This window comes from Corella eumyota, chromosome 3 (assembly GCF_963082875.1).
Source record: "Corella eumyota chromosome 3, kaCorEumy4.1, whole genome shotgun sequence".
NCBI lineage: Eukaryota > Metazoa > Chordata > Ascidiacea > Phlebobranchia > Corellidae > Corella > Corella eumyota.
Window position 1 is genome coordinate 17624326 of NC_137492.1, and position 14226 is coordinate 17638551.

The 14226-nt window shown below is 29.3% G+C and overlaps 3 protein-coding genes across 3 annotated transcripts in view; 2 read left to right on the forward strand and 1 right to left on the reverse strand.

Moving 5' to 3' along the window:
- LOC145745979 (allene oxide synthase-lipoxygenase protein-like) overlaps window positions 1-14226 on the forward strand; it is a 60643-nt gene that overhangs the window by 35716 nt on the left and 10701 nt on the right. The window lies entirely within an intron of this gene.
- Window positions 502-1231, forward strand: LOC145746168 (uncharacterized). Its single transcript, XM_082564367.1, has 4 exons — window positions 502-632; window positions 713-869; window positions 997-1062; window positions 1200-1231. Exons 1-4 carry the CDS (start codon window positions 508-510, stop codon window positions 1215-1217), a joined length of 366 nt encoding a protein of 121 aa, XP_082420493.1. The 5' UTR covers window positions 502-507; the 3' UTR covers window positions 1218-1231.
- On the reverse strand, window positions 2557-14109 carry LOC145744803 (tubulin polyglutamylase TTLL7-like). Its single transcript, XM_082562752.1, has 21 exons — window positions 13972-14109; window positions 13602-13745; window positions 13338-13536; window positions 12555-12716; window positions 12031-12247; window positions 11238-11402; window positions 11009-11114; window positions 10061-10121; window positions 9745-9831; window positions 9410-9557; window positions 8777-8889; window positions 8553-8649; window positions 8095-8268; window positions 7902-7961; window positions 7471-7631; window positions 7073-7166; window positions 6781-6960; window positions 6608-6688; window positions 5983-6143; window positions 5382-5630; window positions 2557-3428 (listed from the first exon to the last, which is right to left on the reverse strand). Exons 1-21 carry the CDS (start codon window positions 14036-14038, stop codon window positions 3305-3307), a joined length of 2850 nt encoding a protein of 949 aa, XP_082418878.1. The 5' UTR covers window positions 14039-14109; the 3' UTR covers window positions 2557-3304.

Consider the following 14226-nt stretch of genomic DNA (forward strand, 5'->3'; position numbering starts at 1 on the left):
ACATTATAACCTCTAAAATAAAGTTTAAAAAAAAATTTTAACAAATTTGTGTAACTTACTAAAAATAAATGCTAAATGTTAAAGGCATGCTCTAACGCATGATAAAGACATAAATACAAATAATGAGGAATCAAGGTGAGGGTAAAGAACCCAAGCGATCCTTTCTCAATATTGAGTTGTGACGTTAGCTCGCTCTACGCAGGGCGTTGCATTTAATATTGATATTCGAAAATAGTTTCTGGCGCTTTATAAAAAGGAAGGCAGCAACGTTCGAAATCAGATCGGCAGTGGTCTTGCCTAGAAAGGACCAGCATGGCAAAAGGTTTTAACTAAGTCTGAAAAGGTTTTAGAAAAAGAAATGCTAAAAAAATTTTTTTAAGCATTTAGTATAAACCAAAATCAAAAAGATTGTTAAATAAATATTAATTTTTATTTATTTTTTTTAATAGAAAACTGAACGATAAATTAAATATTTTATAAATTGAAAATCATTGACCAACAACTAAAATGAGATGCAACAACGTTATAACAATTTTATCAGTGCTGTTAATTACATTTGAATTAACTAACGCACTTGGTTTACATTGGACCGATTACATGAAGCCCGGACTGCAAAGAGTCAACGGAAAAAGGTAAACATTACAAAAATTCAATTTCTAAAATAAACATAAAAATTTTCAAAAATTAAATTTTTTTATTTTTTTTTTTTTAGAGTTCAATTTCCAGACAAACCTTACAACTATCGCCTTGATCGACCAATCAACGAAGAAGAGGCTTACATTTTAACCGAGCAAGTACATGGCGAAGAAGAAAAAACTTTAACTAAAGAAGATAGGACAAGAAGAAATAGACTCCTTAATCTTTTAAAGGTATGTTAAAAATAAATAAAAAAATTAAAAAATAATATTATAAAAGGTTGCTAATATTTTAAATTACACAACAATTTAAATAATAATGTAATTTTTTTAATGACAATTTTTTTATTATTTTTTTCAGGAATTACTCCCTTCTGCTCCGCAAAAAAGAAGTATTCGTTCCGTTTTTCTTAAACTTAAACCAAAGGTAATTACATGTTGTTAAACCCTGTCAAGTAGAAAGTAAAATTTTGATAGATATACACTCTAATCTTTTATGCAAACAGGAATGGCGTCGTTAAACGAATTTTGATACAGTAATTTTAACAAAAGTTCTATTTTTAGATCAAGCAAACAAATTAAGTCGGAGTTTTGCAACAACTCAAAAAGAATTACTGTGGGTAATACTGATGCAGATTTACCCAACAAATTTGTACTGAAATTTTTCTATTTTGTTACAGTGTTTTTCCACTTTAATTTATAAGTTTCTGAATGGAAAATTACTACTTATAAGCTTCAATTTAACTGTGATTTCCTTATTTATTACTGCTTTTTTTGTTTATTTATATAACTTGAAGATCATATATTCATTCCATTATTTTGTGTTAAAATGTAGTTGTTTGGTATTTATTGTGTACAACATTATTTATTTGTTAATAAACCGCATAAAGAATGTAAAAAAGAATGTAAAAAAAACTTTTTTTTAAAGAAATGTAAATTTTTTTTAAAAATGTAAAAAAAAACTTTAAAAAAATTGAATTTTAGATTTAAAATTTATTTAAAAGGTTAAACAAATGTTTACTATAATAAAACCAGAAATAATATTTAAATATTTTTACGTAATATTCTTTTTAATGTGCAAATGTTTATGACATTTATCCATTTTGTTTTTTGTTTTTAAAGCTTATTTGCTGTACGTCAATATTTTATCTAATTGTTAATAAAATTATATGACAACTACAAACTTTTACAAAAATTTATTTTTTTTAATTTCCATAAAATATATATAACGTAAAAATTTAAAAGGTAGCCTATAAAGTTAAAAGTTCTTCTTAGTTTTTATTTATCATTGCATTTAAAAAAAAGAGCAAAAAAAACTTTAAAAAAAAATATTAATTTTTTATTAAATGTTTAGCCCATATACCTATATAGGTTTTAATTTTTATAATACACTTAAAGGACTGCTTAAAAAATATTATACAAAATCTTTAACATATTTTGCAGTCCTAACATAATCATTTAGAATTTATTTCATTAAACAAATCAATTTTAAAATGCCCAATATTAGATACGTTAAAATTATTTTTTTTAGTGTCTGTATAACAAAAAATTTTCTTAAAAATTAGAATTTTTTGATTTTAAAAAAATTAAAAAACATTTTTTTTTTATTTATTGATGACGTATATTTTAACCCTTGTAACCCCAACCCCTTTTTAGCCCCAAAATCCCGCTTAAAAACGGCAAAAAACGCACGTCTTATGCTTGATTATTCAACTAAAAAGTTGCTTTCATTCACGTGTTATGCATCATATTAATCCTAAACGCAAACAAAATTATGTAACGTTAACTTAATGAGTGGACGTACTAAAAAGTCTACTAACGTACAAGGTATGGTAATAGCGTTTATAGTTAAATGTAACTATTTTTTGGGCGATGCAAAATTGTCCGAATTAAGACACAGGGTACAGTGTTTTATTAATAACAAACTAAAGTGCGGGATCTAATGAATACTTACAGTGAAATTTTATAGAAAAAAAAACAACAAAAATGTAAACAAAGGCACATGGAAAATTAAAACTAAATTTGAAGTTTTTTCTACGTTTTAAACCAGCATTAATAAACTTAAATTGAAGCCTACGTAAAAAAAAACAATTCCAAAAATAAATATTTTTCTGCTCTATCGAAGTGCAAAAACTACACGAAGCCTACTTGCGCAATTGACGTCATAATTTAAGTATTGTGACGTCATATTAAGAAATGAATATGATGTCATCGTAGTACTGACATAAGATATTTTGTTTACAATTTTTTTTTTAGTTTGTAAAGTTTAAAAAAAGAATTATTTGTAATTTTAAAAATCGTGTTCAAATTTATCAGAACACGGCTACTTTATTATTAGATAATCTAAACTTATTGCAGAAATAATTTAAATAAAAAACAGCTCAAATCGAAAATAATATGAAGTACCTCTACAAACTAACAAAAAGTTGACACAAAAAAATAAATCGCTTTTAATTCAATTTCAAAGGGAGATAGAGTAACCTTTATCTTAACTTAAATTCAGATTAACCTTTAATTTTGTGTCTAATTGGTCGATTACTCTTAAATTTCGAAGAAAAAAGTTAAAATCAATAAAAAACAAAACAATTTGCTTCGCTTAAACATTTTTTGATTGACAGTCGAACGAATGCGCGTGAGTTTAGCGCGAAGCGATGTGAGTTTAAGCGAAGCTAGGATCGGACCAAAACCGATTCGGATTTGGCGCGCTGAAGCGCGAAGCTGGTTGGTCGATACTGCTGTGACGTATGTGTCACGTGACGACGCGAGTGCGAAGTCTCAAGACCGCGTGAAAATCTAAAAGTAAAAAAATATAAAAATAAAATAAAAAATAGTTCAATAAAGAAAAAATTTAAAAAAAATTAATAAAAATAAAAATATCTATTTTTATGACATATTTTTGGTTCAAATATTGCTTAAATTTACTTTTATTCTATTTTTTATTTGGCTACAACCCTATTTAATAATACCGGAGGCAGTTTGACAATCAAGAATTTAATGCATTTTTAATGTTATGGATTGTCATTTTAGATCGAAAATAAAAGAGAAAGTTGACGTAAACAGTCAGACTGTTTTGTCATTTAATCAAAAAACACAATACCTAAACGTCAATCAATTTGTGATGCCATAATTTAAATTAAACCGTATAAAAATTTATTATTTTATAAATTGTAAACAATTTTGTAAGATTATTTTTGCTAATTTTTTAGTAAGCTTTTATTTTTTTAGACAAAAAAAATGTTTTTGTGTATGACATAGTATGGAAAAGAATGTTATTTACAAAATAACTCGCAAGAATGTCTAAATAAATAGCAAAACGAACAGAAAAACCTAAAGATACTTAACAGTCGAAATTTATTCTATTTTTGGCTGCAATTTGCAACACAAATCGTGGATACAGTCACTGGTAATTTTCCGAGAAGACCACGACTGGCGGTAACTCATCAAAAATTATAAATAAAAATACGACCGGGTAACACTCTGACCTATTACATTACATCATAGCTGGAACAAAAACACCACAATTGGACAAGCAGGTGTCGGTGACACTATATGCTATGGTAAAACGAAGCCTCTAGTAATATACGACGATTACTCAATTTTTAAACGCAGTTGTCAAATCGATAAATAATATATACGGACCCTGAAATTAGAGAAAAAATAAAGTATTTTTGGTAGGGTCGCAATGACCGTTATATATCCCTGGTTTAGATTGTTGTTTATATTTCTCGATAGCCTGTAATTTTAAGGGCTTAACTTTGACACGTTAATGCAATTATAATTGCATTGTCTCGATTGGTTTAGGTTATGAGTAGGCGAGTTGTTACGAACGTTATCTGGGCCACATCAAAATTTATTTTATTAAACAAAAATATTTCTAAACATGTAAATTGATAATCTTTGATTCAACAACGAATTTATCAAAGTTCAATCACAAGACATCGGTCATTATCTACATATTTCTTGATTTAAATCCTTGTTTATATAAACATTTCGCACCAAATATACACGGTTTAGGCAGTGTGGTTGCATTAAAGGCATATGCATATACAAAGCATGCATGTCTTCATTTATCTTGGTTTTGAAGATTTTAGACGATAAAAAAAAACACCAAAACAGCGTTAAAAATTGGGCGAACTTGAAAGAATGCTCAGCTATATTCTTTACAAACTGGGCCAATTTTTATTATGTAACTGAATTTTTGAGAACTTTAAGACTAAATAAAGCTTACAATGAGGTTAAGATAATAAACAACTACCCACTAATAACTATATCAAGCTGATAATCGTTTTTCCGTTTTTTTAAATAGTTAAATTATAATGAGAATAAACAAAATACCTATTTAAACAAAATGCTAGACATAATGTGTCAAGAAAAAACTGTAGGAACATAACATTATCAAAAAATAAATGACAATTTTTTTTGGTATATGTCTTTATTCTTGATGTGGGAAAGTCGAATGCGCGACTTAAACATAGAGTAACATCAGTTACTCCGACCCAGTCTCGAGTTGCCTGTGACAGTTTGGGATATTATAGATTATATTTGCCCGATAATTATGCTGCTGATTAAGTGCTGGCTCAGCATGAGTTTACACCGTTTATAGCTCCTTACTCAAGGGCGCTACAGCATGAGAGCAGTGGGGATTGAACCCACGACCTCATGGGTGGTGTAGCAAGTGTTCTTACCACTACACCACGTTGCCTCATATAGATAGGATCCCTTAAAATTAAAACAAAATTTCCTTACCTTCTAGGCAAATCGTTTACAGTTATATCGCTATTGTTATGCGTATGATTTGATGCAGATCGCATGCGAGGGATTCTGTTGTCGTTTTCTCTCGCCGGCGGTGGACGCTCGTGAGTGCGCGCGTCGTTCGCAAACTGGTAAACGATCAGAAGACAATCCTTGCACAGTTGTACGATACGACGACAACATTCTAGCTCTGTGGCGCTGACAGTGTCAGTACTTTTGCTGAAAATGGTCTCCCAACTTGTACTAAAATTAAAATGGTTACAAAAATTGCAAGGCTAGTTCAGTAAATATTAAAATAAAATACTTTTTTATTTTGTATATATGTTTATCCTCGATGTGGGTCGAATGCGCGACTTTAACATAGAGTAACATAAGTTACTTAGGATATTATAGATTATAATTGCCCGATAATTATGCTGCTGATTAAGTGCTGACTCAGCAGGAGTTTATACCGTATATAGCGCCATACTCAAAGGCGATACGGCATGAGATCGGTAGGAATTGAACCCACGACCCTATGTGTGATGTAGCAAGTGTTCTTACCACTACACTACGCTGCCGGTTACTTAAATTGAAAAAATAATTTTAAACTTACCCAGAAGTTGAAAAACAGCACCACAAACCCTGGCCATGGCTGGAATGCATTCTGTTAAAAACTCTGTTAAAAAGTCGCATTAATCTGAGCGTTTCGAGATCGGTAGATCTCCATATACGTTGCATTACAGCTCTTACATTGCCCCTTACTATATCAACAACCTGAAGGAAAAAAATTTAAGTTAGTCCTAACAGTCTAAACAATAACCGACAGTGTGATGTAGTGGTCAGAACACTTGGCTTTACTTCATGAGGTCCTGGGTTTGATTCCCATTGCTCTCATGCTGTAGGGCCCTTGAGAAAGGCGCTATAAATGGTAAGAACTCCTGCCGAGCCAGCACTTAATCAGCAACTTATAATTATCAAGCAATTATAATTTAGAATATCCTAACTTGCCAATGGCAACTCGAGACTGGTTTGTGTGGTAACAAATGTCAATCTATGTTTAGGTTGTTAAGTCCACCTTTCCACATCGAGGATAAATAAAAATATATATAAAATATAAATATTGAAAATTGTACTAATTTGTAATAAGATTGTAATATTGAATTGCCATAATATTTCTTATCGAAATTACATATAATTAGGCTGTGAAGTCAGGCTTTGAAAATAAATTATAAAATTACCTTTTTACGTTTAGCTGAATCCAGTTTTACCAACCAATAAGATGCAACTATTGCCTTATGCAATTTCCAGTTATTCATAATCTGAAAAAGATAAAATAAAAAAAGTTGCCCAAACAAAAGTAAAGCATTTAAAATAAAATTGTAAAAAAAATTATTTATTTTTTTTTTTTCACATTTTCCATTAAGGCATCAGCTTCCACATCACTTTTCCCCGGAAACTTTATCCTTGTTCTCTCTAGCGCCATCAGTGTCCGTTCTGTGTTCTCTTCCTCTCGCTCTTTGACAGCCATTGCCAGGGCTTGTGCATCGTCAATTCGAAACGATGATGTCATCATGTTCCCAGGCCGACGAATCTAGAAAAACAAAAAAATAAAATTAGTTGATTTTTTAACACTAAAGTTTTTAACAGCAGGGGTTTTGTGTTTAATTTCCAATGTGGGCAAAAGAATTAAATAAAATATTTACCTTGGGTCGGGATGATAATCTTAAGTCATTTTGTAACGAGTAACCGGTAGCAACCGGAATAGATAATTTCGAGTCCATAACACTTTTTGAAGTTCTTAAAAAATAAGTATTTACTAAAAAAGTAGTCACTCTGAAAAAGTAATTACCCAAAAAACGTAACTACTCTAAAAAAAGTAATTACTTAAAAAGTAACTACTTAAAAAAAGTTCTTACTCAAAAAAGTAACTACTTAAAAAAAAGTTCTTACTCAAAAAAGTAACTACTTAAAAAAAGTTATTATTTAAAAAAAGAAATACTCAAATACACAAAAATATAAACAAAATTTTAAAACATTAAAAACAAATCAAAAAAAAACTTTTTAATATTTACAAAAATAAATAAAAAATCACAAAACTTACGGCAGAGGGGAAGTTTTTAGTCTCCTAGCAGACTGAAACCGGTCATGCGACAACCTTGACGTTGTACTTGGTCTTGCTTCACTGATTCGATTTGACATCCGAGATGAGCCACGCGAGGGAGCTGTGAAGTTGACACGAGGCCGTGAACTTCCATGTCTTGCCTGTAAAAATAATTTAACTTCATTTTAAAAAACAAAGTTATTTATTTTTGACTAGGATTTTTATTGTTGCCAGGATAATATATATACTGGACCACAAATATTAAGATTTTTCATTTTCCATAGCTATAAATTAAATATACATATATTTTTTTATATTGCCCTCTAAGCTTTATTATATATACAGATTTTTTCAGTTATTATATTTTCTAGCAATTTAAGATTCTTGCAAAATCACCAAAAAAACTATTATTTATGAAATAATTTAAATACCAAAAAAGCTGCTTTTTCTGCTTCTGGTGATGATTTAACATGATGCCCATACCCTTCATCCTAAAATTATAAAAAAATAATAAATCAATAAAGATGAAAATTTTTTTTTTAAAACTCACAAAAAATTATAAACATTTCAAATATAACTTAATTTAAACTTTTAAAAATTTAACCTAAAAAAATTGTTTTTCACCTCAGAAGAGGATTCGGAAGAAGAAGAGGTTGAGTATCCTCCTCGTCTTCTTGATGAAGAAGATCTCGATGTTGGAGGAGTGAGAGTTGGCATACTGGAGAGTTGTTTCGGTTCACTGGGTTTGATTCCTTCTTCCGCTTCACATTGTTCGATCAAATCTAGGATGTCATCCTCCTAAAGATTATTTTATGAATTTAAAAAAAAAAAATAAATTGAATCATTGGTATTGTACAGTTCTTTAAAAAAAAATTAGACTGTTTAGTAGAAGAAAGAATTATGTAGAACTGCAAAATACAAAAGAAAATTAGTAATGACTACAAAATATAGAAGAAAATTTGCTAGGACTGTAAAGTACGTGAGCTTTTCTGAGAACTGTAAAGTAAGGATCCGAAAATTTAATTAAAGTGGAAGATAATATTGTTCAAAAAACTTGTTTTATGAAAAAAAAATTCGATTACTTCTTGTGGCAAATATTGTTCAATTATATTCTTCTGAAATGGAGCAGATCTAGATTGTAAGAACAACTGAAAAGCAGCAGATAACAAACTCATGTATCTAAAAATATAAAAAAGTTAATTAAAAACAGATTTAACCCTCCAAAAAATAAATTAAAAATAAAAATATAGTAGCAACTTAAAACTTATCAATTAAAAAGTAATACTGGGACAAAATGGCCGCTTACTTTTCTTGTAATCTTTTATCAATAGTAGGAAATATTCTACTGTATCCGCCCAGATGAGCATTCTCATATTCCTCTCTCACAGCAACTTTCCTTACACAGGCTAGTTTCTCTTTCTAGTATTAAAAATTTAATTTGGGTGATTGGACTTTAAATTTTTTGACATTAAAAATAAATTAAATATAGTGGACAATTAACCGGCATCGTGGTGTAGCAGTAAGAACACTTGCTACACCACACATGAGGTCGTGAGTTCAATCCCCACTAATCTCATGCTGTAGCGCTCTTAAGTAAGGCGCTATAAACGGTATAAACTCCTGCTGACCCAGCACTTAATCAGCAGCATAACTACCAGCAATTATTATCTATAATATCTCAAACAGCCACAGGCAACTCAAGACTGGGTCAGAGTAAGTCGCGCATTCGACTTTCCCACATCGAGGATAAAGATATATACGTAAAAAAAATACATATTTTTATAGGCCCAAAAATAAAATAAAACTTCTGTTAGTGGTGTGCAGGTAAATTTTAGCAAACACATATTAGTTTTAAGTTGTGATCACATCAAGACATCTAAAATGCAGTCCACAAAAAGAAAATCGAGTAGTTTAAAAAAAATTTCCAATGTTTACACACCAATTCTTCTTTTCTCCTGTTAACGATAAATTTTCTTTGATCAAGAGTGGAGAGGTTGCCTGCAGTTAATCTGTGATGTGAAGGTCGAAATAATCTACGCTGGGCTTCAGCTTTTTGGGAGGCCATGTTTTTTCTTTTGTCACTTGATCTAGGTGAAAAAAATGATTTTAAAAAATGGAAAAGAATTTCATTAGAAAAAAAAATTACTAGAAATTAGTTTGAAAAACTATATTTTCTATTTTTAAATTATTTTGAACAATGTTACTCAAAATTTAAATGCATTTTGCTTGAAACTGTTTAAATTTCCAATTTACACAAAATATTAGTATTTAAACCTGATATTAAGTAGAGCTAGGGCATCTCTCACAACTCCTCCTTTAATATTTTGATCAATTTTTTCATCTCCTCCAAAACTCGGAGCCCTAGAAAAATTCGGTAATTCTTAATAAAAAAAAGCAAACAGTAACTTTACTAATAACCACTATTTGTTTAGCATATTATTTAATTACTTTTCATGTCCAAACACTGTCCCTCAAGGTAAGTGCTTTAGTGTTAAAGTAAATATTTAAGAAGCATAATAGAAAAAAGTAAATAGTAAAAAATAATTATAATTCATTGGTACTATGACAATACTATGTCAATACATTTTACCTGTTAACTTCTAGTAGCCATGGCTTTAACTTTCGATCAAGAAAAATATCAAAACCAAGAACTAAAAAAAAAGAAAATATAAATGGCAACAAAAAACTTATTTTATTAATATTGTGGGTATTTATAAACCAGTTTAAAATTATAAAATTTAACCAATTTTGCCATGTTTTAAAATACAAAAAAAATTAGGTGTTGTTTTGAAAATATATTAATAAAAATGTAATAAATTTACCAATTGAATTAACATACAGCCTACATTTGGCCCATTTTAAAATACACACTTAAATTTCAATGCAGTGCCATTGAATTTAAAATTTAACTTTCTATCCGAACAACAATCAAAAGATTTTAAACAAAGACTTGAATCCCACAAAAGGCGTTTGATAGATACTTAAAAGTTTTCAAGTTTAAAAAACCAATCGGTTACATTTAAAGCATGTATTAATCAAAATCAAATCTAACACAGCATCAATATAGCATTTAATTCTGCTATTTTTGGAGACAAATTTTACTAAAAATGATATTAAAATTTGCAAACATCTTTGTCAATTTAGTTACATAAATATGACATTAGATATCACAGCAGCGTTGTGTAGTTGTCAGAACACTTGCTACACTACATGAAGTTGTGGGTTTGATTCCCAGTGCCTCATGCCGAATAGCCCTTGAGAAAGGCGCTATAAACAGTATGAACTCCTGCTAAGCCAGCACTTAATCAGCAGTATAATTATCAGGCAATTATAATCTATAATATCCCAAACTGCCACAGGCAACTCGAGACTGGGTTGGGGTAACAGTTGTTACTTTATGTTAAGGTTGGAAAGTCAACTTTTTAACATTGAGAATAACAATATATAAAATCTAAGTAAATTTTATAAATTAGCTAGAAATAATAGGCTTTTCAAAAAGGTTTAAAAATATGATTTGTTTAATATACAAAAAACTTACTCTCAAAGCACACACTGTTAGAATGTGAAGGTTGACCTGGTCTGCACATCCGATATGAATGAAGTAAATGTGGGCTCGCCACAATTAGAGTTTTTACAACCAAGTCCTTTAAAATATTAACAAAAATGATTAAGTTATGGTATATTAAACTAATAAAATAAAATTTCCTTTAAAAATTGTAAAATAAGTAATTTTTAGAAATTTGTGCCAATTTTTTCCCGATACTTACCGTTATATTTCTCCACAAGGTAGCAGTATCATAACCGGCAGTCTGCAGATGACGCATTAAAGATTTCACACTTCTTTTACTTCCGCGATCAAAATCGGAATGACGTTCAAAATTTTCGTTTTGTTTGTTCACTGAATAGTTAGTGAGATGCATGTAAAGTTGGTCCTAAAAAAATTATTTAAAATTAAAAACAAATTAAAATAATGAATGGTTACAATAATTGACAATAAATAATTAATTATAATGATAAACAATCTTTGTCTTTTTCTGACCCATATTTACTAAACATACAAAACAGGATGTGACAATAAAATTAAAAATAAACAATTAAATTCTGTGATTAAATAATAATATCAAAAAGTACCGGCTATATAGTAAGTGGGTTGTCAGTAAAAATTAATCATTACATCATAAAAATTACACAATTTTATCTAAATTTGATGTAATCTGAATAAATAAAAACATTTTTCAACAATTTTTTTTTTGTATATATCTTTATCCTCGATGTGGAAAAGTCGAATGTGCGACTTAAACATAGAGTAACATCAGTTACTCCGACCCAGTCTCGAGTTGCCTGTAGCAGTTTGGGATATTATAGAGATTATAATTGCCCGGTAACTATGCTGCTGATTAAGTGCTGGCTTAGCAGGAGTTCATACCGTTTATAGCGCCTTACTCAAGGGCGCTACAGCATGAGATCAGTAAGGATGAAACCCACAACCTCATGTGTGGTGTAGCAAGTGTTCTTACCACCACACCACGCTGCCGGTAAAAAAAATTTTCTAAACTTTACCATGTTATTTTCTGTAGGGTTGGCGTATTTTTCAGTGCCCAATCTAACCAATCCATCTTGAAATAAAAACATTCGTAAAGGATCACAATGTGTTACAAGTGCATATAATCTTAAATCTATCTTGTAACCGTCCAACAACAAAGGTTTGTCAAGATATTCTTGAACTATTGTGTGCTCAGTGGGTTGAATTTTTTCTACACTTCTAAACAACTGAATTCTAAGAGAAAAAATTATAAAATTAGGTTAAGTGTTTATTTAAACGAATATTTGTAGGTTGATATTCATTTTATTTATTTTTGCTTATAGAAAGTAGTATTTAAACCACTGGAGAGACCTGAGATTTTAAATGTCCCAACTTGGTCACAACTCTCAGCTATTATTTGCTCAAAATAGTTCACCAGCGCACCACAAATGGCAGTTTTATTATTTTGCAGGGCTATAAATCCTACATATATATATTGTCTGCTAAGCTTTATTATATATATAAAATAATGCAATCTTCATTTTACACAAAATTGATTTACCCATTTCCCATAGCCCCATTTGCAGGTTTTTGTATAAAAGTTGGATTTTTTCGGTTCCTTTTTCTGCAATCTTTTGCATGTAGAAGTAACAAGTTGTATTCAGCAGGCAACAACCAAGATTTTGGGGTAAAATTAAAATCGTTTGGTCGAGCACGATGCATTCTAAAAAAAAATAAAAAAGTCACAAAAGTTAAAAAGATAAAACATTTTTAGATAAAAAATAAATATTTTGTGTTTTAAAAAAATAAACAAAATATTGATAATTGTTGAAAAAAGGCAATAACATATTTATAAATAAAAAAAATAGATTTTTTAAAAAAAAAAAATAGATTTCTAATAATATATCTAGAAAGTGTTTGACAATAACATTTTACAAATTAAAAATAAACTTGTTTGGCTTTATGTTTAGGAATGCTTTTTATTAAACCAACAATTTGCCTATTCACCGTGATTGTTATGACATAATGACAAACATTTAATACAACCATATCTTATATCAAAATCACTTAACAATATAAAGTTTCTGTAACACAATGGGTCATTGGTTTTACATGGCTAGTCAACAACATTAAACAGGTGTTGTTTAAATGATAAGCTATAAATATACTTTTCCGGATGTTGAAAAATGTCTTTAAATTGTTGTTAAAAAAAGTGAACATAGGTAAATTACCCCCATTTTTCACATTTTTTTTTTTTTTTTTTTTTTTGAAATTATTTTTTTAAATCAACAAAAAAATTATTAGAATAGGCCTATTTATTTAAAAAGAATAAAAAACACTATACTTTGCCATATTTCTTGCCAGGTAGTCCTTCCTACAGATTTCTCCCATGCTAGGAAAGTGATTAATATGTTGATACGGTTTCAAATCTTGTACTTTTTCTGTAGGAACGACAGAGTCATGCCAGAATATAAAAGATGAATGAGAGCCCGGGGTTTCATCTTTAACCAAACTCATCCCAGAAATTTCCATATTTCTTTTAACTGAAAAAATCATAAAAAAAATTATTTTTTTAAAAAGTTTTGCTAAAAATTAAAAAAAATTTTACCTAGGTCATATTTGCAGTAAGTAACATTGGCAGTTATAGCAGTTCTCTTTTTTATCTTCTTCTTTCTCCCATACTCCATAGGACTTGAGGAATCATCCTCCTGATCTTCAATCAGCAACCTTTCGTTTGATTGGACATTGTCAACTAAAAAATATTAATTTTTTCGTAATTATTTATTCTTAATTTAGAAAGGTCAACTTCACAGTCTAAAAATAGAGTAACATAAGTTACTCTATTTTATTCTAAAACATTAATGTAAAATATTATCCAAGTTTTAATTAACCTAAAAATAAATTCAAAAGTTATCCCAAAAATGTCCGTTAAATTTGTAGTTATTTTATTGTTATATTAAGTTAAAAATGTTACTTACCCTTTCCAATAGTTGACTCCAATGCTTTTGCTCTTCCACTTACCAACGTCGAAAAGCTTGTTGGCATAATATTTTTTAAACCATGAGCATAATACAAGTAAAAAATTAAAATCTGAAAATTTACGACGAGCTACCAGGTTTTTAATTTTGCGTTTTGCATAGATACAAGTAAACAATCCACTAAGCGACACTATTTTATACCAAAGTAAGTATTTATCCCCTATCAAAATAAAACAGTTTTAACAAGTACATATT

Coding starts and splice junctions, on each gene's coding strand:
- LOC145744803 (XM_082562752.1), bottom strand. CDS start 14,038: ATGCCAACAAGCTTTTCGACGTTGGTAAGTGGAAGAGCAAAAGCATTG. Junction 13,537..13,601: donor TTACTGCAAATATGACCTAG/GTAAAATTTTTT, acceptor TGATTTTTTCAG/TTAAAAGAAATATGGAAATT. Junction 6,689..6,780: donor CTGATGCCTTAATGGAAAAT/GTGAAAAAAAAA, acceptor TATCTTTTTCAG/ATTATGAATAACTGGAAATT.
- LOC145746168 (XM_082564367.1), top strand. CDS start 508: ATGAGATGCAACAACGTTATAACAATTTTATCAGTGCTGTTAATTACA. Junction 633..712: donor CAAAGAGTCAACGGAAAAAG/GTAAACATTACA, acceptor TTTTTTTTTTAG/AGTTCAATTTCCAGACAAAC. Junction 870..996: donor GACTCCTTAATCTTTTAAAG/GTATGTTAAAAA, acceptor TATTTTTTTCAG/GAATTACTCCCTTCTGCTCC.